The sequence below is a fragment of the Schistocerca serialis genome, chromosome 6 (genome assembly GCF_023864345.2).
Source record: "Schistocerca serialis cubense isolate TAMUIC-IGC-003099 chromosome 6, iqSchSeri2.2, whole genome shotgun sequence".
In the NCBI taxonomy this organism is placed as follows: Eukaryota; Metazoa; Arthropoda; class Insecta; order Orthoptera; family Acrididae; genus Schistocerca; species Schistocerca serialis.
The window spans coordinates 158,546,900-158,574,840 of NC_064643.1; the positions used below are offsets into that span (position 1 = coordinate 158,546,900).

The 27,941-nt window shown below is 39.4% G+C and overlaps 2 protein-coding genes across 2 annotated transcripts in view; one reads left to right on the forward strand and one right to left on the reverse strand.

Annotated features, from left to right (window-relative positions):
- Positions 1-1,385, forward strand: part of LOC126484710 (A-kinase anchor protein 14-like) — a 101,210-nt gene extending 99,825 nt beyond the window's left edge. Inside the window, exon 3 of the mRNA XM_050108306.1 lies at positions 1,263-1,385. Within this exon, the coding sequence (XP_049964263.1) occupies positions 1,263-1,385 (123 nt within the window). The remainder of the gene's footprint in view (positions 1-1,262) is intronic.
- A 19,719-nt stretch (positions 1,386-21,104) lies between these two features.
- The window catches only part of LOC126484456 (cytochrome P450 6k1-like), a 65,225-nt gene continuing 58,388 nt past the window's right edge, over positions 21,105-27,941 (reverse strand). The window contains exons 7-8 of the mRNA XM_050107977.1: positions 27,503-27,754; positions 21,105-21,492 (exon numbers count right to left, since the gene is read on the reverse strand). Coding sequence (XP_049963934.1) covers positions 21,326-21,492; positions 27,503-27,754 — 419 coding nt within the window. The 3' untranslated portion in view covers positions 21,105-21,325. The remainder of the gene's footprint in view (positions 21,493-27,502; positions 27,755-27,941) is intronic.

A 27,941-nucleotide genomic window follows, 5' to 3' on the forward strand; every position in this document is an offset into this window, starting at 1 on the left:
CAGTCAGCCTGCAGGACACAATCTTCAACACAAGAAGTGTGGAACAATCAATGGCTAGAGCACTCTCCCATTGGGCATAATCTGTTCATCTAAACTTCCTGTGAGTGACCAGCAGGTTTTCATCTGCTGAGATGACAGTGGTGCATAGTGAATCATGTGAGAACGGACTGCAGCACATGTGGAACATTGCTACACCAATGGGGATGGAAGCCCTCCCTTGAGAAAAGATGATAAACCTTATATCACATGACATCTGCATGTTCCCTTAGAGCATTCAAAGGAATGATGGAAGACCTTTACAATTTGTCTGCAGAATCTTCTGACTCAATTTCCAATCTGGACTTAAAGCACTGAACCCATACGAACTTGTGATTGTGCCTATCTGTATAGAAATGTATGTATTTGTTGTGAATAGTTGTCTGTATTTCTTGTGATCAAACTATAATACTTCTCTGTCATCATACTATAAATAAATAAATACTGCTTAGTGTTATTCAAGCATATTCCATCAAAATTTAATCAAATAAATTAGGAAGAAAGCTGCTTTTTAAAAGAAACTGCTGCCTCCTGAATTTTATTGGGTAGCTGTTGTTTATCTGCTATTATTTACTTGATTAAAATGATATTTTGGAAGGATACATTTTCACATCTTTAAAGACAGAGTACTATTATAGCTCATTATTACTTGTCATAGAGTTTTATACAAACACTGCTGCTTGCCATGTAATTAATAGGAATTTTCAGTCCATGAATCTTGATAGATAATTTGTAGAAGCATGGCTAGTGAAGTATGTTTTATATTTCCTTTTTAATTTGTAGGGCTTTCCAATTTCTTGCCTTAGATTAGTTGGGAGCTTCCCACCAGAGTACATAATTCCATTCTAAATCATAGTACGTCTCTCTAGACCTGCCGTGTGGTGGCGCTCGGTCTGCAATCACTGATTGTGGCGACACACGGGTCCGACGTATACTAGCGGACTGCGGCCGGTTTAAAAGCTACCACCTAGCAAGTGTGGTGTCTGGCGGTGACACCATAGTATGGTTTTCTTTACTACTAAATTATTTACATTCTACCAGGATGTTCCTTATTGTATACATCATTTTTAAGTATTCCTTCCATCATATGTACCAATAAAATCATGGATTACTTAAAGTAAAATTAAGATAAAAACATGATATTATAAAGTTTTGTATTGGCCAGTGAAAGAACTATAATGTGTTAAATAATTTTGTTTTAATATTTTTGTTTTTTTGATTTGCAGGTTACATATGTATTTGAAGGATCAAAATTAAAGCATTCTCCAGGTGACACACCATTTCCACTGAAATGGGTGTGGGACATTATATGGAATAAAGTTCAGCTTTTCAAAACGTTTTCATTTTAGACATAAAAAATATCTTATATATTGACAACTGCTTGGCAGTAACATTCATGTCAAACAATACTCATGCAAGTGAAATACTACGTGCTCTCCATCTACACAAATGAAAATTCTCTAATTAACTTCGAGTCTCAAATAACAGAACACTATAAGCAAACAAACATATGTTTCCATTGCAGAGGGTCTCCAAAATAAGAAGTAAGAAAGTAAATGTGAAGTACTGTATCCCATAACTATTGATGTATACTGCTAGTTTTCATTACACAGAATATATGATGCAGACTTTTTTCTCATTAAAAGCAAATATGTATGGCATAGTACGTTTAGCATCATAAAATCTCACTGTTATGTTTGCTTTCACTTGTAAATATGTGATTTACACATATGTGAAACTTTTATAGCACAAATTAACTCTCTTATTTTCTCCTCATGTAACAAACTGGAAAAAAGCAACAGTGCAACCTTATTGAAGGTAGTTTTTATCTAGAGAATTTGTGGTATATTTTGAGCATAATGCTGCTACAAACACACAAGTGTGAAATATGTGTACAAAAGGGAACAAGATAATCATCAACCTAGCAGTTGACTACAAACTTTGGGTAACTCATGTGATGAGAAGCATTTCATTGTGCTTGAAGTGGCAGTTGGTGGAATGTCTTGCTGAATTTTGACTTAATGTTGGCTACAGTTTAGAATGGTGCTTTATAGTATAGTGGAAAAATCTAGAACAGAATACCACCACACATAAGGTAAGAAATGGAAAATCCCCAGATATTCAAAAATAAAATGAAAGGATACCTAATTATGCACTCCATAGGCAATTCTTCATAATATTAGGACTCAGGGATGTTGATTCCACATAACTCCATGAATATTAAAGGGAGATTTATTTTCAGCTTATACAAACAGCTGATCTACATCTACATCATACTCTGCAAACCTCTGTGAGGTGCATGGCAGAGGTTACGACCCATTGTACTTGTTACTAGAGTTTCTTCCTGTACCATTACACATAGAGCATAAGAAGAATGACTGTTTGAATGGCTATTTGAATGCATGTAGTTATTATAACCTCATGATCCCTGTGCGAGCAATATGTTGTACACAGAGAGCATAAGAAGAATGATTGTTTGAATGCCTATTTGAATGCATGTAGTTATTATAACCTCATGATCCCTGTGCGAGCAATATGTTGGGGATTGAAGAATATTCCTAGAGTCTTCATTTAAAACCAGCTCTTGAAACTTTAATAGACTTTCTCAGGATAGTTTATGTTTGTCTTTAAGAATCCTCCTGCTCAGTTCCTTCAGTATCTCTGTGATACCCTCTCAAGGATCAAACAAACCTGTGACCATTTATGCTTTTCTGTATATGTTCAATATCCCCTGTTAGTCCTGTTCAGTATGGGTCCCATGCACTTGAGCAGTATTTTAGAATCAGTCACATGAGTCATTTGTAAGTGATGTCCTTTGTAGATGGATTGCACTTCCCCTGTCTTCTACCAACAAACTGGCACTTGAGCAGTATTTTAGAATCAATCACATGAGTCATTTGTAAGTGATCTCCTTTGTAGATGGATTGCACTTCCCCTGTATTCTACCAACAAACTGCAGTCTACTGTCCATTTTACTCACAACTGAGTCTATGTGATCTTTCCATTTCATGTCCCTACAAAGTGTTACACCCATGTATTTGTACGAGTTGGCTGATTCCAACAGTGACTCATTTATATTATAGTCATAGGCTACCATATTTTTTCATTTTGTGAAGTACACAATTTTACATTTCTGAACATTTAAACCAAGTTGCCAATATTTGCACCATTATGAATCTTACGAAGATCTGACTGGCTTTCAGATAGTGATTCATATAGATAACTGTGTCATCTGAAAAAAGCCTGATTTTACTATTAATATCATTAACATACAACATGAATCACAAGGGTACCAACACAGTTCTCTGGAGCACATCCGAAGTTACTTCTACATCTGACAATGAGTCTCAATCCCAGATAACATGTTGTGTCCTCCCTACCAAAAACTCCTCAATCCAGTCAAAAATTTCACTTGATACCCCATATGATCACTCCATATGATCATACTTTTGACAATAAGCACAGGTGCAGTGCTGAGTCAAATGCATTTTGGAAATCAAGAAACACTGCATCTACCAGGTGGCCTTGATCCAAAGCTTTTAGTATGTCATGTGAGAAAAGTGCAAGTTGGGTTTTAATATGGTCAATATTTTCAAAATTCCTGTTGACTGGCACTGAGAAGGTGATTCTGTTCTAGGTACCTCATTATATTTGAGCTCAGAATACGCTCTAAGATTCAACAACAAATCAGTGTCAAGAATATTGGACAGTAGATTTGTGGATCACTTCTACTATCCTGTTCCATGCTGTTTTACCTTTCTATTTTGTGTATTTTACTGACACTCATCTCAATCTGTTTTTGTGTTGGTGTTGAAGGCCTTCCTGCCGTGCACCCATACAAACATCTTGTGATGTTCGCATGCTTTAATTCTTCGTTGATAGTCCTCAGTGTCGACGTACTGCGTTTTTATACTGGCTGAAAAATGGGGGATGGAAGTTCAACACTGACTACTATAAGTGATGTAGCCAACAGTCACACAGTTGCATTTCATAGTTCTTTACTGTCACTGTTCATAACCCCCGAATGTTACACAGATTTATGGCTAATTCACTATTGGTAAATTTAGATAATCGTCGCTAATAGCTTGCAGGCACACATCAGTATATTCCTACAATAATTTGCTATTGAACGTCTATGACCAATAAAAACCTAACCACACAGTTATTTCAGAATAATACAGTATGTGTGACAGTATTTCTCAAATCAATTGAACAGACACCGTCATTGTTTTAACACAGGGTCTATTGGTGTTACACGAATTCCACTGCAATACCCATCTGAAAATCCGCCTTGGACTGACTGTCTCAGGAAAAAAATTGGTTGTTTATACATCCTCACAATAATAGGTGCTCAAACTATACATTGTTCAATTACAATTAAAATGTAATTAATTCGATTAACTGAATACATTGAAAAATTGGTTCTTTTTAACAGTTTCTTCCACCGCAAAGGCTGGACTGGATTGTTTGTTTAAGTAATGAAGTTAACAGATACAGTTATACAAATAATACTTTTGACAAACCTGGTAATTATTTTGGAATTAAACAAGAGCTGGCTTTGCTAGTATGTTTTCAAATATAGCCAAATAAATACTTTAAGTATCACAATTGTTCTTCTTCCAAATGTTTATAATTAGTATGGAATTTATATTTGTTTATAGGTCAACAATAGAATCTCCAAGTCATGAAACAATTACTGATATCACCCTATAGCAAAAGATATTAGCTACAATAGTCAAAAGAAATCAGGAAATGAATTACGTACACAAAACTAAGCACAAAATTAGATCTGGTGCTATATTTCTTAAGACTGAATACAAACCTTTCTCTTTTATGAAAATTCAGATTGTACTCATGTATTTTAATGGTTATTAGTCAAAAGAAAAGAAAAGAAAATGCATTTAAGGAGGCAGATGGCAAAACAAAAGAGGAAGTAAAGAGATACCAGCTTGCTTCGACACATTACCCCCTTATTGGATTGACCAGATAAATATTGTAAATAGCTGACTCAGCAATTCAATGACCATAAGTGATCCTAGAAAGTGGATTTAACAAACTAATAAGAAATCTTATCAAAAACAACATTACATATGTTTTTCAAATTTCTACTTATATAAACTGGCCATATGAAAATCCCCATACAAAGTATTTACATATAGCATATTGTACAATGGCACAAAATATCCACAAGTTATATTTTTAATAAAAATAGGCATCTTCCTCATAAGTGAAGTCGTTCTTGGATTAACAAAGAATACATTCTAAGATACTTATCACATTATACAGGTCCTCTTCAAGGAATAAATACTCATGGGTTGCAAGTAATTAAATTACACTGTGAATTGCACTTAATTTCAGACAGAAAATTTCACTTTTTCAGTGTTTAGTGTTTTTCACAAACACTTTCACTCTTTTAAGGAGTTTTAACACATTTTCTCACCCAGTCATCCACACATTCAACAGGTCCAAGTGGCAGTTAGTAAGGAAATGCACTGCTATCAGTTCCCTTGGAGGTGGTTCTCCTCCGCCACAGAACACGAAAAAATTAGACAAAATTTCCTAATTTAGTATACTCATTTTTAATTCCAACTAAGTATAGGGAAAAAATGTTTCACACTTGTGAAAAATTACAGTCATTACTTCATAAACAGATGTTACATAGTTCTCATAACATCACAATAATTAGCACTAATATTGACTATAGTATGTGTGGTGTCACCACCAGACACCACACTTGCTAGGTGGTAGCCTTTAAATAGGCCGCGGTCCGTTAGTATACGTCGGACCTGCGTGTCGCCACTATCAGTGATTGCAGACCGAGCGCCTCCACACGGCAGGTCTAGAGAGACTTCCTAGCACTCCCCCCAGTGGTACAACCGACTTTGCTAGCGATGGTTCACTGACAAAATATACTCTCATTTGCCGAGACGATAGTTTAACATAGCCTTCAGCTACGTCATTTGCTACGACCTAGCAAGGCGCGATTATCAGTTACTATGGATATTGAATCATGTACCGTCCAGACCAATGTTCTTCATTAACAGATTAAAGTTAAGTATTCCACCAGCTACATCCGTTTTTCTAAATTCTAATTTCCTTGTCCTGTTACAGACCTCACGCCATCCTGCGTGAGCTAAAACGCGTGCCTTTCGGCCTCCTCCTAGTAACACGGTGTTGGCTCTCCTGCCAACCAAAACAGTATGAAAGGTGTGGACTAGTAAAAATTTTAAATCAAGTGCACATTTCAGTACGACATAACTGTGTATAAAACTGATTAAACTTGAAAGATGTTTGTTTCTTCTCCACTTGCAAAATCACTAAAATACCAAGTCCTGGTTTGAAATTCACATAATTTATAGACTCATCATCTTAATGTCCAAAATATGTACATTACCTCTTGCAAAACTTCAGATGTGCATTAGCATAGATTTACTGACCATTACATTATGAAAAATAAATAAATAAATAGAGTCACCATCACATAAATTAATTACTGCTCAAATCAAAATTAAGGGGATGGAAGTTATACCAAATCATTGCCCTACTTCTCCACTCAGCTCTGAGTGCTACATTCATTAAACCAGAAAATTAAGTCCTCAAAAAATCAAAATTACTTTTCTTTGTTCGAGTATTACCACTTATAAGCTCATAATTCCTCAGAACTTCCCCAGAACACAAATAGAAGTTTCCAGATAACATATAGATTGATAATGCAGCATTATATGACTTGTATCTCACTAAAGTATTGCCCTTTCTGTTAAGCTCTCATTCCCAGCTGCAGTGTCATGAATTGCACAATGTACACAGCACCCAATGTTGCCTAGATCAGAAATAGATCCTCATTATAGTTACACCACAGTTGTTTGTATCCAGTTATCTTTTTCATTAATCATGTCTGTCAGCTCCATTATTTTACTTACATTCCTTACCTCGTTAGCTAGTGGACTGCATTCTCAAAAAATATCGGTACTGCAGAGACATTTAAAGTTTAACATTATTCATTATTTTGTTATTTCATTATTACTTCATTATCTAATAAATAAACACCTGCTCTGCATATCCAATGCAAAACTGATTCTACTGAAAAACACTGCTAAGGCAAACTTAACTCTCACTAATGATCAGACAATATCTTCACTTAGAAAAACTATTATTTCACTGTATTCCATCAAACTGCTTGAGATTCTAGCCTGAAGGGTGACATACATACAAATATTGCTTATTCCTTTCATACACATTATTCCAGGCAAGTATGTTTAAAGTTGTACTTCATTAATGTTAGAAGAAGCTGTACTACGACACACTTTTGTAGGTAGATAGTTTTCTCCATATACTGACTGCACTGAACACAAACACTTTTATAATATCATAATTAATATTAAGACCTAGTATTCAAGACTGTTTTTACTGCATATTTCCACTGCTGCTGCACCAAATTATATTAATTTGACACATGATCTGATTACTTCAGATGTTAATTATATTTTTCAGATAATCTGCACCTTCTCCTCCACATATGCTCACACCTTTCATTTTCTTTTTACCTTACCTATTTATTTGACAGAAATCCTTTAACCATGACACCAATTTATTTTCATTGTATTTCAAAAACCAGAATAAACACAGCATCACATAGATACCAAATATCACTGCTGTGCTGAGATTTTGAATCACCAAGAAATTGCACTCCAACAGCTGTCCTGCCAATTCCACAGTAATAGTACCTCTCGTTTCACATTTTTTGATAGCTTACCAGTAGAATCAATAATTTTTATTCCACAAACATGCTTAACTACTATATCCTCTGTGTTCTTAATAGACTCAAAAAATGCATGTGAAATGCCATTCAAATCACTATCAAGTAAACACTTAACATTTATACAGTATACACTTGCTGATATTGCAGGATGCCACACTGCCTTTTTACTTACCATATGATCTTCTTCGTACAACAAATCCTCATTAATCTGTTCCCTGGAAAAACTATCATCCTGTTTACCAAAACAATTATCAGGCACAGTCAAATGGCAGACACCATGGTTACCTTCGTCATAATCACTCTCATGAAGCTCTTACTCTTCATTAGGCCTAATATTATCCTCAATTGTTCTTTCTTTATGTAACACATTGCCGTCATTATTGATGATAAATTCAAATACCTCATCCTCATCACTACTGGTTCCATCATTGCTACCATCATTAAAACTGTTGCACTACACAGCGCCGTACGTAACATATAAGAAACATGCATCTTGGACAGGTTGACAAGTCCACAGTGGCAGAACACAGCATCAATGAAAAGCATACCTTCGAATCTGAAGAAACAAAGAAGTTCAGATTTTGGGATTCTGTGACAAAAGAAGCGGTATAGATTCATCTGCATGAAAATTTAATTAACCAAGACAGTGGTTACCATCTCAGTACAGCTTGGGATCCTGGAGTTAGGAAAATTCATCAAGAACGCTCCAGTACAAAAGGGACTGTGGAGGGCACTGATATGAACAGACGCTGAGAATTGACGCCCGCACGAGCGTCCCTCCCACCACCAGTGGTGCGAATCGCCTGGTGCGATTCCACTGGCACATAATTGGTTGGTGGCCGGAATCTGATAGCATTCCAGCAGCTACAAAGGCATGTGACAGACAGCACCCTGACACTTTGCCTGAAGATGATGGATACGCAATCCATTGAAACGTTGCGGCTAGAAGACCACGCCACTTGGCTGAAAACCCATGAAGGTTTCAATAATGAATTTTTTATGGATGACAAGGTACCATGTCACTGGGCCACGACTGGTTTGAGGAACATTCTGGTCAGTTAGAGCAAATGATTTGGCCAGCCCTCAAACATTTACGGGACATCATCAAGAGGTCAGTTTGCGCACAAGCTCATGCACTTGCAACACCTGCACAACTATGGATGGCTGCAGTGGCATCATCATTCAGTATTTCTGTAGAGGACTTCCAATGATTGTTGTGTCCATGCCACATCAAGTAGCTGCCACATCGAGTAGCTGCATCCCGCTGGGCAAAAGGAGGTCCAACACAATATTGAGAGGTATCAAATGACTTTTGTCACCTCAGTATAATGTATACAGATTGCTGCCATTAAAAACAGAATAATATACTCTGTTTGCTGTGAATGCAGTATGTTGTAACATTCCAAGATCAAATGTTAAGTGGCTCTGTTAATTCAATATATGTTTTTGATTGTTATTTCAGTTCAGTCTGGAGCCACATTTTCTTTTCAGATCTATGCTGTGTGATATTAACTAATTAGAGTTCATATTTGCCTCAAACTAGAAAATAATTCAGAAAAATATAACTTCTAGAAATTTCTTCTTCAAATTCTTATATTGCTGAATAAGATTATCATGAATCTTCATATACAGTGCTATTTCTTTTATTTGTGTGTACTTCTATTATATAAAAGGTGATGCAAATTTTGCAAATTCTGAATAAGTAAGTTACTTATTCAGAAATTTTGCTGAGCAGCAGAATGTTGGCAGTTTAGAGTATGTATTACTGTCAATAAATTGACAGCTGAGTCTTAGATTGTAGTCTGTTGATTTGTGTATCACAATGTATTGTTGTTTGTTTTGTTTAAGTGTGCAAAAATAACTAGGGTCATATGCTCCCATGTACAAACTATAGAAAACGAAGACAGAAAGAAGTTAGAAAACAACTACCGTATTTACTCGAATTTAAGCCGCACTCGAATCTAAGCCGCACCTGAAAAATGAGACTCGAAATCGAGGAAAAAAAATTTTCCTGAATCTAAGCCGCACCTGAAATCTGAGACTCGAAATTCAAGGGGAGAGAAAAGTTTTAGGCCGCACTTCCAAATTGAAACAAAGTTGGTCCATTGTAATATGAGACACAATTTAAGTTGAATGAACGACGATACAGCTGTAGTAGTTTGGTTCGAGTCGTAAGCTTAGCAGTTAAGCTTTACCAGGTAGCCGTTGTTATGCGTCAGGCACTCCGTCCGTATCTATACAGGTACCCTTCCTTTTCACATGCTTTGTCTGGTTTGAATTGATTGCTTATTTTTCTTTGATCTGACAAGTGCAGTTCTCTTTGTTATGGGTGTTTCCGTCACTCAAAGCTGAAAATGCATTACTGTACTGTGTCATGCATTGTTTGTCGCATTCTGAAAATGAGGGTTTACGGCCTGTCGCCGCTTGCGGCGTGGCTTGCTTTTGTGCACGCTACCGCCACTTACAATTAAAAAAAAAAACGAAGTGAGAAATCGTCTCATTAGTGAAACAATGGCAAGAGACTGCTGTTCGTTGCTACTTACACTGCTGCTTTCTTTGATAATGATCAACAAGAACCAAATAATAGACTGCGTATGATAGAAGATGTTCTGAACGAGAATTTAGCGAAAATTTTTTCCGTTTGAAAATCTTTGCAGACGCCTCTTTAGTACATTACATTATGCACAGAAATTAGAGTCATCTTAGATTTAAAAATCTAGTCAATTGCCGTGCTTCATTTCTGACTGTATCACTATTAGGCATAAGAATAATACGAATATAAACATGACATGGTATGTATATTCTTCCGCGTCTGCTGTTGTCTCATTCTAGTTTCGTAGTTTATTAGGCGGACAGGATTTAAATGAGATAGCAGCAAACACGAAAGAATACATGGCAAAATGTTTGTATTCGTATTATTCTTATGGTGAAGAGAATACTGTATGTGATTCACAATTCATAAAAGTTCCTATTAGCAACCATTTCTTCTCACAGTTAGGAAACAATTCAGAAAGCAGAGTTGGCCATATTGACAAATATCCCAAACAGTCTTGCCAGTCGGATTTTCGTAGTACATTGAAATGCTGCTACGTTCAAAGAGGCACAATACGGAATTTGTATTTACTTCGTTGGATAATGTATGAAAATGCAGTGGTCGAAACTCGGGGCGGAGAAAAAAAAAAGCTCGTCTTCCACCTTTTTTTAATTTATTTACTGACGCAGAGGTTTTGGTGCCAGTACTTGTCTTTGTGCCTGTGAAGCATGTCTGCGTAGCGCTACATATATTCGACGACAGAAGTTAGTTGTGGCGGCACCTACCAGCATTTTTCAGAACTTCCGCTTACTTTGCACTCGATTCTAAGTCGCATGCGGTTTTTTGGATTACAAAAACTGGAAAAAAAGTGCAGCTTAGATTCGAGTAAATATGGTACACATCAATCCCAATCGATGTAAGAGAAGACAGCTGAAAACAGAAATGTAGAGCACAGAGAAACAGAGTTCCAGAACTAAAAACTAAATTTCCTTCACCAGATTGCTACAACAGATGAAAAGTAAAAGCGGTCAAAAGCCCATGTGTCATTTGCTAAAACAGCTGATGACTCAAACGACAAACCCATGTGGGAACATAAATGTTTAAAAAATGGGTATTCCATCAGGAAATGACACACAGTTAAAACTTGGGCGCAATGTGCACCATGTGGTGGGGGAGCACCACTTAACAAATGGTGATGGCTAAGAAGGCAATGCCCAATACGCAACATAGTTAAAATGACCTCCTCTCAGCGGGAGTGCCAAGAGGAGGCCGTCCAAGCCACTGGGAGGGGCTTAATATCCTGGAGCTTATTCCCATGCAGAGGGGACCAGTGGTGATGCCAAAGTGACACCACTCCTGACAGATGGCAACACAGAGATCATCAGAGGGAATTTAGAACTAGTGGGCTGAGGTATGAGAACTATAGCCTTGGCAGCAGCATCAGTGGCCTCATTTCATGGCAGACTGACATGACCACATAAATATCTCAGTGGCTCCATCAGGAGTGAGCAAGTGACAGTTTCTCTGGACCCATTGCACTACAGGATGGGCGGTGTACAGTACACAGTGACTTTGAAGGGTGCTGAGAGAGTCTGAGCAGAGGGCACAATTGAAAAGCCTGTGTTGCCAGGTGTACTCCTTGGCCTGATACAGGGCAAAGAGCTCTGCTGTAAATACTGAGCAGTGTGTTGGAAGTCGATTCTGAAAAATGTCAGCGCCAGTGATGAAGGCACATCCGACACCACGGTCAGTCCGAGAGCCATCAGTGTACTCAAAGGTACTATCATGAAGTTCCATGCAAAAGTCATGAACCTAAAGGTGATAGTGCAAGGGTGGAGTAGTGTCTTTAGGAAGTGAATGAAGACCAAGATGAACATGGGCTGCCACACAAAACCAAGGTGGTGAAGGGTTCACACCCACTGGAAAAGTTGCATGTAGTGTGATAATAATTTCATGTGACGAGGGCCTCCCGTCAGGTAGACCGTTCGCCTGGTGCAAGTCTTTCGATTTGATGCCATTTTGTCAACTTGCATGTCGATGGGGATGAAATGATGATGATTAGGACAACACAACACCCAGTCCCTGAGAGGAGAAAATCTCCGACCCAGCTGGGAATCGAACCCGGGCCCTTAGGATTGACATTCCGTCACGCTGACCACATTTTTTTTTTTTTTTTTTTTTTTTTTTTGTTCGGGAGTGAGGGTGTTTATTTATTTATTCATTTTTTTTTTATATGAAGGAAGGTAGGAGAAACAGAAACCTTTATTATTCACAAAATAAACATAGTATGTCCTGACACATGATAACTGTCCTGGAAGGAACCTCGCTGCTGTCCTACCATGCAGCATGAAATAACAACAAAATCAAAGTGGGGCCACCTCCGGCACCCTAAAGAAAGTATTTGTAGATATGAAAACAAAATTTGATGTACATCAATTTGCTAACTGTGCAAGCGTGAGTTTTTCGTAGGTCGCATACTCACATAGTGTTCTTAGTCGATCACTTTACTTGGTCGGTTTCACAACGAAAGCACCGCCGCTCATCTTTGCGCACCCAGCTCACCCCAAGTATATGGCGGGTCCGCAAAAACCGTTACTAGGAAATTGGCATACCAATCCTTGTACTTTTGTAGCCGTAATAGTTTTGTGTGGGCTTGCAAGTATTGCCAGTAATCCAGGACGTTCAGTAAGTTCGTATGTGTGTCTCTATAGATGTAATGGACCGTCATACCTGTGATCCACGCCACTGCGTTTGTCTTATGAAGCGGAAAATACGATTCCTCTGGAAAAAATACTATGTCAGAACAGACTGCTGTATAGATAGTGCGCAGCATGAACGCTATTATCTTTCTTGCGAGAGTCCAGACAGGCAATGCCTCGCCGCAGACCAGCCCATGGTCGTCCGTATCCAGCACGCTGCATTGCTGACACAAGGGTGAATCCGCCAAATGTATTGCATACTTTTTATCATTTGTAGGGTATTTTCGGTTGACAACAATGTACCATGTTGATCTGACTGATGTAGGTAGGTGGGGATGGTGGACCGTGCGCCACACCATGTGCCAATTAACAGCTGGATGTTTCCATTCCACCCTATTCCGGGCAATCTGTCGAAGAAGCAGATGGTACACAACCTTCGATGTTGACTGTCAGGTCGTTGGTAAACACTCTCGGACGTAACTGTGTTCCACGATGAACGTGTGCAGATACGTTAAAGGGGGCGATATATGGCCAACACCGACTGGAGGAAGATGCGATGTTGGTACGAGTTCTTTCATGATCGTCCCCGTAAGCGAGTGATTCCTGTTGCGCCACCGTTTGAGCATAGTATTAATATACATGACACGCACTTTCTCGTGCACATTCACTAAACCAACTCCCCCCTCTCGCGCTGGGAGGGTAAGCGTGTTGTACTGTACCTTAAAGAGTTGTCCCAGGCACACATAGTACCCAAAAGCTGCCTGAATCCTTATAGCCATCGTGCGTGTCAAGGGGAGAAGGTGTGTCAGGTGGCACATCATGGGCGCGGGATAAAGATTGACGAGTAACACTCGCTGCAGCATATCCATCGACCGTAGGTCGTTTAGTCGTACTGTCGTGCGGATTCTGAGTAACAGTCTTCGGCAGTTGTCCGCAGCCATTCTCGCTGTCTCTTTATGAAAGGTGATACCCAAACAGCGGAGGGTTTCCACCACAGGTAAGGGTCCTTCCGTTCCTGGTTCTAGTCCACATGCCACATGCATGAATTGTGATTTTCGGTAGTTGACCACACTTCCAGCTGCCATCCCATACGTCTGTAGTCAATCCAGTGCTGTTTGAGTCTCCCCCTCATTCTCTACGAGGAACACAATATCATCCGCGTATGCTCTGCATTTGAATGATAAATGCCGTAGGGAGATCCCGGTAAGACGGCGGCGAAGGCCTGTGAGGCATGGTTCTAAGGCGATCGCATAAAGGAGGATCGACAAGGGGCAACCCTGTCTCACTGATCTTAAGATCTTAAAATACTCAGTTCTCCCTCCGTTGACCACCATCGCTGATCTGGTGCCATGCAACAGCCGCATCACAGCATTGGTCAATAATGGTGAGACACCCATCGTGTTCAGCACCGCCGCGAGGTACACATGATCCACATGATCAAAAGCATGATCAAAATCTACTGCAACCATCGCCCCCCGAAGGCGGCATGCAGCCATGCGTGTGACAACGTCACGATAGTCTCCCAAGGCTGTGTGGATATTACTGATGCTGCCAAGACAAGTCTGATCGGTATGTATTCGATTATCCAGAGACTTTTTGATTTGACTTCCCAGGATGCGCATGAAGATCTTGTAGTCACTATTAAGTAGGGTCAAGGGGCGATAATCACAAGGCTGTTTGCCACCACGGGGATTCGGTATCAGTATCATGAGCCCTTCCGTAAATTGAATGTGAACCGGTACTTCTTGCCGCAGAAGCTCATTAAACATACATAGCCACATCGGTGTCATAAGGGTCACAAAGATACAGTAAAATTCCAACGGGAATCCGTCTGGACCTGGGGACTTGTTGCAAGCACCTCATGTAATTGTTTCCTCCAGCTCTTCACACGTAATTTCAGATAACCCGTCCGCTTCCCCGTTCACACTCATCATGTCTGGGATCTCTTCCAGGACGTTTCCCAGGTCCCTCTGACCCTCCCTGTTGCTCGCATAGAATCTGCTAAAATGATCCGTGAACGCCTGTGCTATGTCCCTTTGTGTTGTAAAACGACGGCCATCGCTGAGATCGATCTCATGTATTAAACTCCTGCATCTTCTTCTTCTTTCCTTTATCACATAATGCATTGAGGGAACATCATTGGGCAGGAAATCCTGTGACCTCGTGCGTATCATCGTACCTGCCATCCTCTGCATTGCAAGTTGTACCAGCTTTGGTTTAACTCGGAGGACGGCTGTCTGGCGTTCTGGTGTAGGTGGTTGAGCTAATAGTTCCCGGAGAGCCGTAAAGTAAAACTCAGTGGTCATGCGCTGCCATTGAGAAACTTCCTTCCCGTAACCTATTAACGTCCTCTGTAAAACTGGCTTCGCACACTCGATCCACCACTGCAGGACGGAACTGAAAGAATTTTGTCGACGGAGGCAGCCATGCCACGCGTCCTCCAGCATGTGTCGGCATTCTGTATCACAGGTGGGAGACGTTCATCTTCCAATTACCCCTCCGTCTACCATACCTGCTGTCTACCAAGGTTAACTGCGCAAATATATGCATCGTGGTCTTCCACTCGGCTACCGGGGGCGGATATGTAGTGTGATGTCAAGCTGCCAGAGCAAGGGCCGAAAGTGAACTCCAGGAGGTAACAGAGAAGAGGGATGTGCCCCATACTGGTGATCAGAGTCATCAAAGAAGGGGACATAGGATGGGTGGCTATGCATGACAGACAAATGGGATGCATACCTGCTGAGAAGAAAGTCATGGCAGTAGGACAGTGGTAGTTCAGCAGTTTCTGCATACAGACTCTCAACCAGGCTAGGTAACAGGCACCAGTGGCCAAACAGATGCCACAAAGGTGGACAGTATTGAGGTGGCGTAAGAGGGTCAGACGTGTTTGCGAAGACTCGCTGCTACAGGGCACAGATGAAGGAGGATCCTGCGCCATGAGGTCCACAGAAGTGTTGGCTTTCTTGTGCTGTTGGCTTGCGGATTTCAACACAGAAAAATGGTTGGTGGTGTGCACTGGCGACACGGAGGCCAGCCAGGCAAAGGTATCACATAGTGACACCATCGAAGAGGATCTTCAAGTCAGTAAAGGAGAAGAAGACCTTTTGCCTTTGTTGGACTTCTTTGAGCCTTTCTGGTTAGCAGAGGAAGACTCAGGTGTTGGCTGGCTGGAGGGATGCAGGAGGTCCTTACGGGAGTATTTCTTCTGTCCTTTCCGGCTTGTCGGTTTTGATGTCTTGTTGCACAGCTGGATGAGGGGACAGTGATGCTTTCATAACACTGCATGATATCACGATGTCAGAGCTGAATTTGAGGTCGCATGTCTGCATGGCCGTGTCCTTCATGGAGTGAGATGTAACAAGAACAGTACTATAAGTGCCAGATGGTAGAACGCAGGGTTTCTGACTAGTGAAGAACTTTCGAGTGACCGAATAAGGAACTTTTTCCTTTACCCAGATCTCCTGTAGACCTCCCTCATTGGGATACATGGGTAAATCTCGAGAGGTGGTGGCATTGTAGCCATTGCAGTTGCTACAGCAGGCAGAAGGAGGCAGATGGTAGAACGCAGGGTTTCTGACTAGTGAAGAACTTTCAAGTGACCGAATAAGGAACTTTTTCCTTTACCCAGATCTCCTGTAGAGCTCCCTCATTGGGATACATGGGTAAATCTCGAGAGGTGGTGGCATTGTAGCCATTGCAGTTGCTACAGCAGGCAGAAGGAGGCAGCCGATCACTCTTGTATGCATTCCTACCACAGGTTACACATTTGGCCAGCTGCTGACAAGACATTCGAGTGTGGTTGAAACGATGACAGTGGTAGCTGTGCATTAGGTTTGAAATGTGCGGTCGGACTGTAATAACTTCATAGCCTGCTTTGATCTTGGATGGAAGCACCACTCTATCAAAGATGAGAAAAAGAGAGTGTGTGGGCACTAAGGATGCATTTACCTTTTTCATCACCAAATGGATGGCAATGACACCCTGATCAGAGAGGTATGTTTGGATTTTGACCTCAGTCAGACCATCAAGCAGCCTAGTGTAAATAACACAATGGGAAGAGTTCAGAGATTTATGGGCTTTGGCACAGACAGGATAGTTGTGGAGAAGCAAAGTGGCAAGCACTGGTTGTGCTTGAGAGTCAGAAGTAGTCTCCAAAAGCAAAATGCCATTCTATAAACCAGAGCCGCATTTCACAGGGCCAGCAATTGCATCAACACCTTTTGAATAATAAACAGATTTACTTTTGTAAGAGACTGTCCATTTTCAGTACATGAAACCAAGAGGAACCATGATGCAGCTGGCAGGGTCTTTGAACTGTGAGCCTCTTTCTGTTTACAGTTTGTAGATGTTAACTGTGAAGATGATTGGCTCATTGCAAGAAAATTCGCCAGTGCCTCCGAGGGAGTGCTCCTTCCCATTGGGGCCCCCTTCACAAGGGGGTGCACCCACCTTAGGTGATTGTTCACACCTCAGTTCATACCCCCCCAAACACCTGACAGAGGGACCAATTGGCAATTTGGGAAGGTAGCAGCTCCCTGGGCCTGGTCTGTACCAGAGGGTACGTGCGAACCTTGCCTGTTGACCTGGGGCTGGGAATTAAGTGTTACCCAGTCACCTGTTATGCATCAGACACATGGGCCAGACTTCAGGAGTGCACAGGGATGAAGAAGGAAAAGAGGAGCCACATACACCAATGTGGAGGAAGGATAGGAGAAGGTGAACGAAGAAAGGAAAAGGGAATGAAAATGAAAAACAGTGGTGGGACTGTTATTATGTCAGCTACAGACAATGCAAACCCTAGGTACGAGGGGGGAAGGGGGGGGGGGGGTGAATAGTAAGAGGATAGACATGCAACATGGAAGTGAAAAGATGCTGCAAAGGCTGGGGCCCCATGGGGTAGCCAAAGTTGAGTGCCCCACAAACCAAACATCATCATCATCATCATCATCACGTTTGCATATGCTCTGTGCAGCATGACAAGTGAAATGCTTCAAATATGTAATTTGATCAAATATCATGTTAAGTAATAAGGGACTTTGCAGCCCGATATCTCCTTGTATTGTCAATTGATCTTATGGCAGAGAAGAAGGTGTGGATTTTAGAGTGACCTAAGCTCTGAAACTCATGGATCTACTGATCTGCTAATCACATCTGGTAATGAAAGTTAAATTTTTTGTACAAATTTCGTATTTTTCTCTCAAATTTTGTGGTTTGATCTTGTTTCATAGCCATACATTTTATATTTTGAGATCTTCTGACTTTTACTAACCCTCATCATGCATGATCATAATGGAGTTGTCTTCATGAGCTTTTAAAATCAGTGCCACACTAACAGTCACCAGGTTTTTTCCATCTATTCTGCCTTTTATGTCAACCTTTTTTTCTTGATGCAGGTATTTAAATTCTTCTGCTACTGTGCAATCACTGGTTTAATTTCTACAACTGTTTACATATTTCACTTTTGCTTTACTTTACCTTAATCCCAAATCTATGTCAAGTGAAATTTCATTTCATTCAACTGTTATTCTGGATCTTACTTTCAACAGGAAGCATTACCATCTTCCCCTTGGTCTTCCATTCCCCTGTAAGAATTCTACCACATTGTTGGATCTGATGAAATTAATATGAGCTGCAATTTCAAAAAGATTTAGAGCAAATAGAATTAAAATTTCATTTCAATATTTCACATATTATTCCAATGTTGAAGAGTTACAAAAATCTTGCAACAAGTTCATTTGAGTCTAGGTGATAAAGGGACATCAGTAGTACATGGTGAGACAGAATGAATAGCAGATTTGAGTCACATAATATTTCATTACTGTTTTGTCTGCTAGAATACATTAGTATACATCTGCTACAATAAGGAATAATGGCCATTTTTGATTATGGGCTTGTGGGATTCTGGACATCAGGCATTTGCCGTTGATGTATTTAAAAAAATAACAAGTCTCCCTTCACTGTTCAACAACTCTATAATCCCCATCTCAGGTTGAAAAGACATGATTAAAAATGATTGTATGGTTGGTCCAACAATTCAGGATTACTGCATCTTGTGCAGAAAAGAATATCCCAGGGCAGCAAAGGATGCAGCAGACTGCGGAGGAAGTGGAGGGGCAGCATATGAAGCACTCATCTGAAGAGCTCACTGTTCTGCTATAAGACATCACTTGGTGCTGTTAACAGCAGCAGATCATTCCCCGTTTCACTTAACACATGATAACATGCAGTTTCACTCAAGCAAATTGCAGGTTGTACAGAAACTAAAGAAACAAAATAAAGTTGCCTGATGAGCCTTCACATTGTGCTTCTTGGAACTTTTTGAAGGCAAGCCACACATGTAAAAAGCACTCTAACGTTGGGTGAGGCTCATTTTAATCTAGATTATGGTGTACATAAACAGAATTATGGTTGCTAGACACCACTCAATGAAGGTAATCCACAGCCAGATCACATTGACTTTTTGCCACAATACTTTGGTTGCAACCATTCAGCGATCTTCAGGTGTCTGCCACTGGACACCAAGGACACCTGAGAAGATGGCTGAATGGTTGTAAGCCAAAATATTTTGGCAAGAAGTCATCATGATCTGGCTGCAATCCCAAAACTTCATAGAATATTCAGTAAAATGCAAAAATGTCAAGAACCACACAGAAGGTAATCCTTGTCAACTGCATAAGAAACTCATGCACTGTGGATGTATGACTGTGTGGGGCTGCATGGCTTCATTTTGGCATCATTGAGCTATATGTTTTTGGAGGTTTCTATGGCAGTGAGTAACATTAATTACTGATCGCCATGCCCAAATATTAGATGACTTCCTCCGTCCAAGGTTGAAAATGTTATATGTTATTCGAAAACAAGTATTCAGTTTAATCTAATCTTCTGCAATGACAAGATGTAATCTGATGAATGAATGTTTAATTATATGTATTGTTTTATTTTGAAAGTGGTGTAAGATCCTACCCTTTATGTTGCTAAATACAAAATGCACTAACTTGCAACACAAGAAGGTGAATCCTGTAAAGTAGAATCTATAAGCAACTGGATCAATAAACAATCTAATGATCCAGTGATGACAGGAGAACTCATATATAAATAGGTGCTGAAATTTGCTAATTTTCAGAGCCAGTGGCTCCTTCTTCTGGTAGAAGGGTTGAAGGGGAAGGATGAGGAGTGAAGGAAAAGGACTGATGAATTTTAGGATGTGGAGAGTGTTCAGAAAAGTCACCCAGAACCCTTGTCAAGGGTGAATTACCAGATGGAATGAGAAGGAAAGAGAAGGTAGAATCTGCATGATGCATTGTACACTGGCAGACTTGAGTGTAATTTTTACATAGTTTTCCACTGCCATCGAGGCACATGCCAGATTTTGTCTGTTTCCAAGCACTGCTGTGTCCACAAACCATGATAAAGTTTGTTTATTTGTTGTAATTTCATCCTATGGACCCTGATGGTGAAGACACCATTTGCCATTCCACAGTAAAATGTATTTTGAAAGCAGCAGCAAATTTTTTGAAATAAATTAGAAGACACAACATATCAATATATTTTTAATATTATTAATATGACAGTCGTACATGAATGGTATTGAGAACATCAGAAACATTACTAATTCTTGGAACTATCAAACTACTAACTTCATGCTTTGTCACCATAGTTTTTTTTAGCAAATAGCTCCATTATTCAAATAATTTCATTTCTGTAAATATCTATCTCATAAAATTACATCAAAATGTTCTTTTACAAAAGCATAGAGCTGTGTTCAACTGATGTACCGTTTGTGCACCATAGCAGCACCTCAACATTGCAACTGGTGATTGGTATGCTTTTAAGCAAAAAGAGAGAAAAATTCATCAGAACACCCAGAAGCACACCATTAATTAATCACATCGAGAAAACAAAAGAGAAAGCACTGCTGTCGGTATCTGTCAGATAGGACAGTCAACCTGGAGACAGTTGTTTAAAGTTGCTATTCAATGGCAGCACCTGATAGTGGCTGTTGTGATTGCCCTTTTTTGGAATCTTACAAAGAACAGTTGCAATAATATTTTTCTTTAACTAAATAAGTAGTTATGACTGAAATAAAGAAACTGTGTTTATTTATATTAAGTACATAAACATAATATGTGCTGTTAAAAGTACAATACTGAAGATTGGGGGCAACACAACTGTGCACAATAGTCTTCCATACAGTAAAGCCACTGTGTAAGGACTATCTATGAATCATAGTGCTTACATATATAAACAACACTAAAATGGGTGAATTTTGACATGATATTGTTCTTCAGTGTTGTCCTCCTAGGAACGCTTTACGAACTGAATGTGGATTCCACTTTTGGTCATGAGGATTGAGGACCTAGGATGGAAATCAAGTTTTGCTACTGTCTTCTGTGTAGGCTGCACACTGTACTTTGACAGTAAGTTCACAAGACCCACTTTGGTTTGCAGCAGGCCCATCCTCATACCTGAAACATGTATAGAAATCTTAAGTATGAAGCATGATCATGATATGCTGAATCAACATATGCTGCACCTCTTCATCAGGGAGACAATGCCTCTCTTTAAAATGTCATCAAAATCTCCCTTTAATAGTATATATATATATATTTCAGATAGATCTTGTTCAATTTGCTATTGCAGGAGACTCCAAACTTCTAGTGTTTCTTTTAATGACAATATCAACTCCCACAGCACAGAGACTAGGGCTATCAACTTTCAATTTCCAAGCGTTTTGAGCCTGAGTAACAAACAAAAATGTCGCTTCATTTGAAGAAATGCAGGTGACAATTGTGGGACAACAGGTTAATATCATGACCTCAACATTAATATGCCCAACCAACAATGTAATATGTGTATCAGAGGTTTCTCAGTGAATTGAGAAACTATACTCATGTTAATTGAGAAATGTCAGTGAAATATGCCATGTACAGTCCAGCTACATGTATTCAGTGGCTGCAGGATGTGGCTTCAGGTATGTGCTGTGACAGATGCCTTTGCAAGAGTGCTACAGACTAATAGAGTGTGAAGGGAGGTCAGATCCTAGTTCACTGGTAGTGGGCTGATCCACTACTGGCCTATGCAACCAACCTTCCACCATCAGACTTGAAGCAAAGGATCAGATAACATGCCTGCCATGACAGTTTTACATAGGAGAAGGTAGGTAAGTTTTCAAACTCTAGGTAGGAGTATCAGCAATATAGGAAAATATGGATTGCTACTTACTGTAAAGAAGATGCATTAACTCTTGGGAGGTATGTACCATCTACGCAACCAATTAATGGTAGTTTATTTATTGTCATATGCCTTTTGCTTCATTTATTTGGGAAGAATCATCAGTGGTCTGTAATACGTGTTTCCTTTTTTACACATATGGCAACAAACAAACTGCCTTTAGTTGGTTGCATAGACAATACATACCTCCAAGAATATAAAGCAACTAAGGTTTTACATATGTTGCATATCACCAAGCTCTGTCATGCAGAATAGATTGAGTTGAGATCCCTTATCATCTATTTACCTATTTTATTTATTTTTAGTTTCCATAGATCCATCACACAAATATATCACTAGGATGTAGAACATGCCAGATGATTTCAGTAATAACCATTTGTAAATGGTCATAATTCATACAGCTTACAATCTCAATCACGTGTAGACAGGTACAAGAAAAGTCAGGTCCAACTGCTACAGTTATAAGCCAGATGACTGTAGTAATAGTAGTCATATAAACAAAATACAAGGATTACAGTCTAATTGATACATATGGCATTCTATCAAGAAGCTTTATACCAGTGCTTCAGATAAAGTTTGCAGAGTAATGTGTAAAATCAAACGCAACACAAAGTGTCACACACTGCCAAAAAATTCCTCTAAACAATAGGAGTGGTTATCCAGAAGATAAAATTTTAGTTGTTCTTTGAATTCAATGAATTCTCCTTGTTGGGAAACACAAGCTGTATTGAATTTCATTGATGAGTTGAGAAAATATAAAAATGCAGTACATGAAGCAGGCAAAAGGAATTGCAAATGTCTAAGAAATGAGATTAACAGGAAGTGCAAAATGGCTAAGCAGGAATGGCTAGAGATATAAGACAAGCAACATACCCTAAGACTTCAAGAAGAATATAATAATTCCAATTCCAAAGAATTTAGAAGGATAAATCAGTAGGGGAAAGATAGATGCCACCTACAGGAAAATTAACCATCTGTATAAATAACTATAGCTGAGGTGGAAAACCTGTCCTAAGCAAAGGAGGAAAAGTAGAAAGGTGGAAGAAGTATGTAGAATGTCTTTACAAAGGAGATGTACTAGAAGGCAATGTTATGGAAATGGAAGAGGACCTAGATGAAGATGAGGTAGGAGATATTATACTGCAAGAAGAATTTCACAGAGTACTGAAAGGCCCAATTCACAACAAGGCCCGGGACTAGATGACATTCTGTTGGAACTACTGATAACCTTTGGAGGGTGATCTGGTGTGCAAGATATAAGAGACAGGCAACGTACCCTCAGACTTCAAGAAGAATATAATAATTCCAATTCCAAAGAAATCAGGTGCTGACAGGTGTGAATATTACCACACTATCAGTTTAATAGGCCATGGTTACAAAATGCTAACATTAATTCTTTATAGAAGAATGGGGACACTGGTAGAAGCTGATCTTGGGGAAGATCAATTTGGGTATATGCAAGACAATACTGACCCTAAGAATTCTCTTAGAAGATAGTTTATGGAAAGCAAACCTACACATATATCATTTGTACACTTGGAGAAAGCTTTCGACACTGCTGACTGGAATACTCTCTTTGAAATTCTGAAGATGGCTGGGGTAAAATACAGGGAGTGAAACTCTATGTACAATTTCTGCAGAAACCAGACTGCAGTTATAAGAGTTGAAAGGCATGAAAAGAAACCAGTGGTTGAGAATGAGAGTCAGACAGGGCTGTAGCCTATCCTCAGTGTTATTCAACCTGTACAGCAAATGAACAGTAAAGGAAACCAAATAAAAATTGGGAGTAGGAATTAAAGTCCAGGAAGAAAAACTAAAAACTTTGAAGTCTCAAATGGTATTGTAATTTTGCAAGAGACAGCAAAAGACTTGGAGGAACAGTTGAATGGAATGGGCAGTGTCTTGAAAGGGGAATGTAAGATGAACGTAAACAAAACTAAAACAAGGTTAATGCAATGTAGTCAAATTAAAACCATGTGACTAGGAAACAAGGCACTTAAAGTAGTAGAAGAATTTTGATCTTTGGGCAGTGAAATAACTGATGCTGTCCGAAGTAGAGAGGGCTGGTATGGTTATGGCAAGCAAAGTATTTCTGAAGAAGAGAAATTTGTTAACACACACACACACACACACACACACACACACACACTCACACACACACACACGCACACACACAAAATGAACACAAGAAGAGAACAGAGCCTTTTGAAATGTGGTGAGAAGAATGTTGAAGGTAAGTTGGGTTGATCATGAAACTAAGAGGAGGTACAGTATGGAATTGGAGAGAAAAGAAATTTGTGGCACAACCTGACTAGAGAAAGGGACTGATTGATAGGACACATTCTGAGACATCAAGGGATCACCACCAATTTAGTATTGGAGGGAAGCATGGAGGGTAAAAATCATAGGGGGAGAACAAGAGATGAATACATTAAGCAGATCCAGAATATTCAGAGATGAAGGACTCACACAGAATAGAGTAGCATGGAGAGCTGCATCACATCAGTCTTGAGGCTGACAACCACTGGAACAACATCTGTTCACAGCAACTTCACCATTTTCATTTACAGCAGAACCAGCAGGATTAACATGTGTTGTAGGTGTAGGCTTACATCACTACAGTAATGACAACTGTCAGCTGTTGTTTTAGGTCTGTCAACTGCAAACTGGTAGCATTTGTAGGCATTTACAGTTCTCATATAAAAATGGACCACTTCTCTTGTTTGGTGTTGTTTTATTCACAAAATGCTCTTCTTTTACACAAAGCTAATTTGAAGTCGTTAAAATGCTTCTAAAATTAAGGAGGTGCTATTCTGTGAAGCAGTGCATATGCAGCTGAAGATTTAGAAAAGAGGCTTTTTGTCAGCCCAATGTTTTTTCTCCATAATGATGAGAGGTCTGTTTTCAGAAGACTAATGTTGATTGCTTTTAATTGTATTATTGAGTCCTATTGGATTCAAACAAGTTTCAAATTGGACAGAATGATGTAAATTACTGTACTATACAAAAAATGAAAATAGATGTTTTAAACATTATCAAACTTTTTGCTTGTACTGAAAATTGTACTACTCAGACAAGATGTCCTTTTTCACGTTCTGTTCCACCAATGCATATATGTACATTAAAGAATATAATAATTCCAATCCCAAAGAAAGCAGGTGTTGACAGGTGTGAAAATCACCGAACTATCAGTTTAATAAGTCACGGCTGCAAAATACTAATGCGAATTCATTACAGATGAATGGAAAAACTAGTAGAAGCCTACTTAGGGGAAGATCAGTTTGGATTCTGTGGAAATATTGGAACACGTGAGGCAATACTGACCCTACGACTTATCTTAGAAGCTTGAGTAAGGATAGGCAAACCTACGTTTCTAGCATTTGTAGACTTAGAGAAAGCTTTTGACAATGTTGACTGGAATACTCTCTTTCAAATTCTGAAGGTGGCAGGGGTAAAATACAGGGAGCGAAAGGCTATTTACAATTTGTATAGAAACCAAATGGCAGTTATAAGAGTCGAGGGGCGTGAAAGGGAAGCAGTGGTTAGGAAGGGAGTGAGACAGGGTTGTAGCCTCTCCATGATGTTATTCAATCTGTATACTGAGCAAGCAGTGAAGGAAACAAATGAAAAATTCGGAGTAGGTATTAAAATCCATGGAGAAGAAATAAAAACTTTGATGTTCACCGATGACATTGTAATTCTGTCAGAGACAGCAAAGGACTTGGAAGAGCAGTTGAATGGAATGGATAGTGCCTTGAAAGGAGGATATAAGATGAACATCAACAAAAGCAAAACGAGGATAATGGAATGTAGTCGAATTAAGTCGGGTGATGCTGAGGGTGTTAGATTAGGAAATGAGACACTTATAGTAGTAAAGGAGTTTTGCTATTTGGGAAGCAAAATAACTGATGGTGGTTGAAGTAGAGAGGATATCAAATGTAGACTGGCAATGGGAAGGAAAGTGTTTCTGAAGAAGAGAAATTTGTTAACATCGAGTATAGATTTAAATGTCAGGAAGTCGTTTCTGAAAGTATTTGTATTGAGTGTAGCCATGTATGGAACTGAAACATGGACGATAAATAGTTTAGACAAGAAGAGAATAGAAGCATTCGAAATGTGGTGCTAAAGAAGAATGCTGAAGATTAGATGGGTAGATCACATAATTAATGAGGAGGTGTTGAATAGGATTGGGGAGAAGAGAAGTTAGTGGCACAACTTGACTAGAAGAAGGGATCGGTTGGTAGGACATGTTCTGAGGCATCAAGGGATCACCAGTTTAGTATTGGAGGGCAGCGTAGAGGATAATAATCATAGAGGGAGACCAATAGATGAATACACGAAGCAGATTCAGAAGGATGTAGGTTGCAGTAGGTACTGGGAGATGAAGAAGCTTGCACAGGATAGAGTAGCATGGAGAGCTGCATCAAACCAGTCTCAGGACTGAAGACCACAACAACAACATATTAAATTTATATATGTATGTGTATTTATGGGTATTATTTTTGTGTGTGATTGTGTGTTTGTGTGTGTGTATGTATATTATACATTTATGAACATCTCCGTACAAACATATTCTCTAAATGGTGGTTAAGCATTAAAATAAACTTGCAGTCCTCATTGAAAAGGTTACAAAAATGAATGATAATCAGTACAATACACTACCAGCTCATAAATACAAGATGCCATGACCAAAAGAATCATGAGTAGTTTGTTTTTGGCTGCAACAACAGTAGTTCTGCTCTGAGTCATGTATTCTTTTGACAGACCACATTTTTATACATGGTGGAGGTGGAATATATAAGGACACAACCATTTTGTTTGCAATGAAAAACTTTGTGTGTTTTCCATTTGAAGCATAGGCTAGAGCATCTTCCTCATATGGAGAATATTTGCAGTCGTATACACTGCATCACTCCATTTATGTCTCACACCCTCCACAGTTTCACAAAACACAGTTTTCTTTAGACCTTTCTGATCCTGATAACTGGTTATTTTTGCCCTGATAGTGATACTTTATGACACCAAGATTGTACACTGAACTTTACAACTAGCCTTACACTCCTGCACAATTCAGTGAGAGAGAATGACTGAATAGGTAGGAAGCAACCACAGTGCCACTGTTCTTACACTCATCAGACTCATGGAATGTAGTAGAAAGAAATGAAGTAGTGGCCTTGATTTGTAATGTGTGCAGGCCTCAACATCAGACTTACACTCACAGAGTTTTTTATCTTTACTACTTACCAATGCAAATGCGTGGTCCCTCTCCAAAAGGCAGGTAGACATAGGGGTGTCGCCTAGCTTTGGCTTCTTCGGAGAACCTCTCAGGATCAAAACGATCAGGGTCAGGGAAATATTTGGGTTCATAGTGTAGGCCCAGCACAGACAGCGCTACTGGAGTTCCTTTTTCCAGAATGACATCACTGTCGGGAATCTTGTAGTCTTGGTTGCATTCTCTGTTCAGAAATGGTACTGGTGGATATTTCCTGAGAGACTCTGGAACAGAAAAGAAAAAAAAAATATTTAAGGGAGAGCAAAATGATAGTTTGATATGATAAAATTATGATGAACTGTATCAGAGGACAAACATCGAGAGCATTCCCTTAAATAATAGGACCATTTAATTAATAAAGATTAAAAGGGAGCAGTTATATGAATTAAATTTTGATATACTAATAAGTTT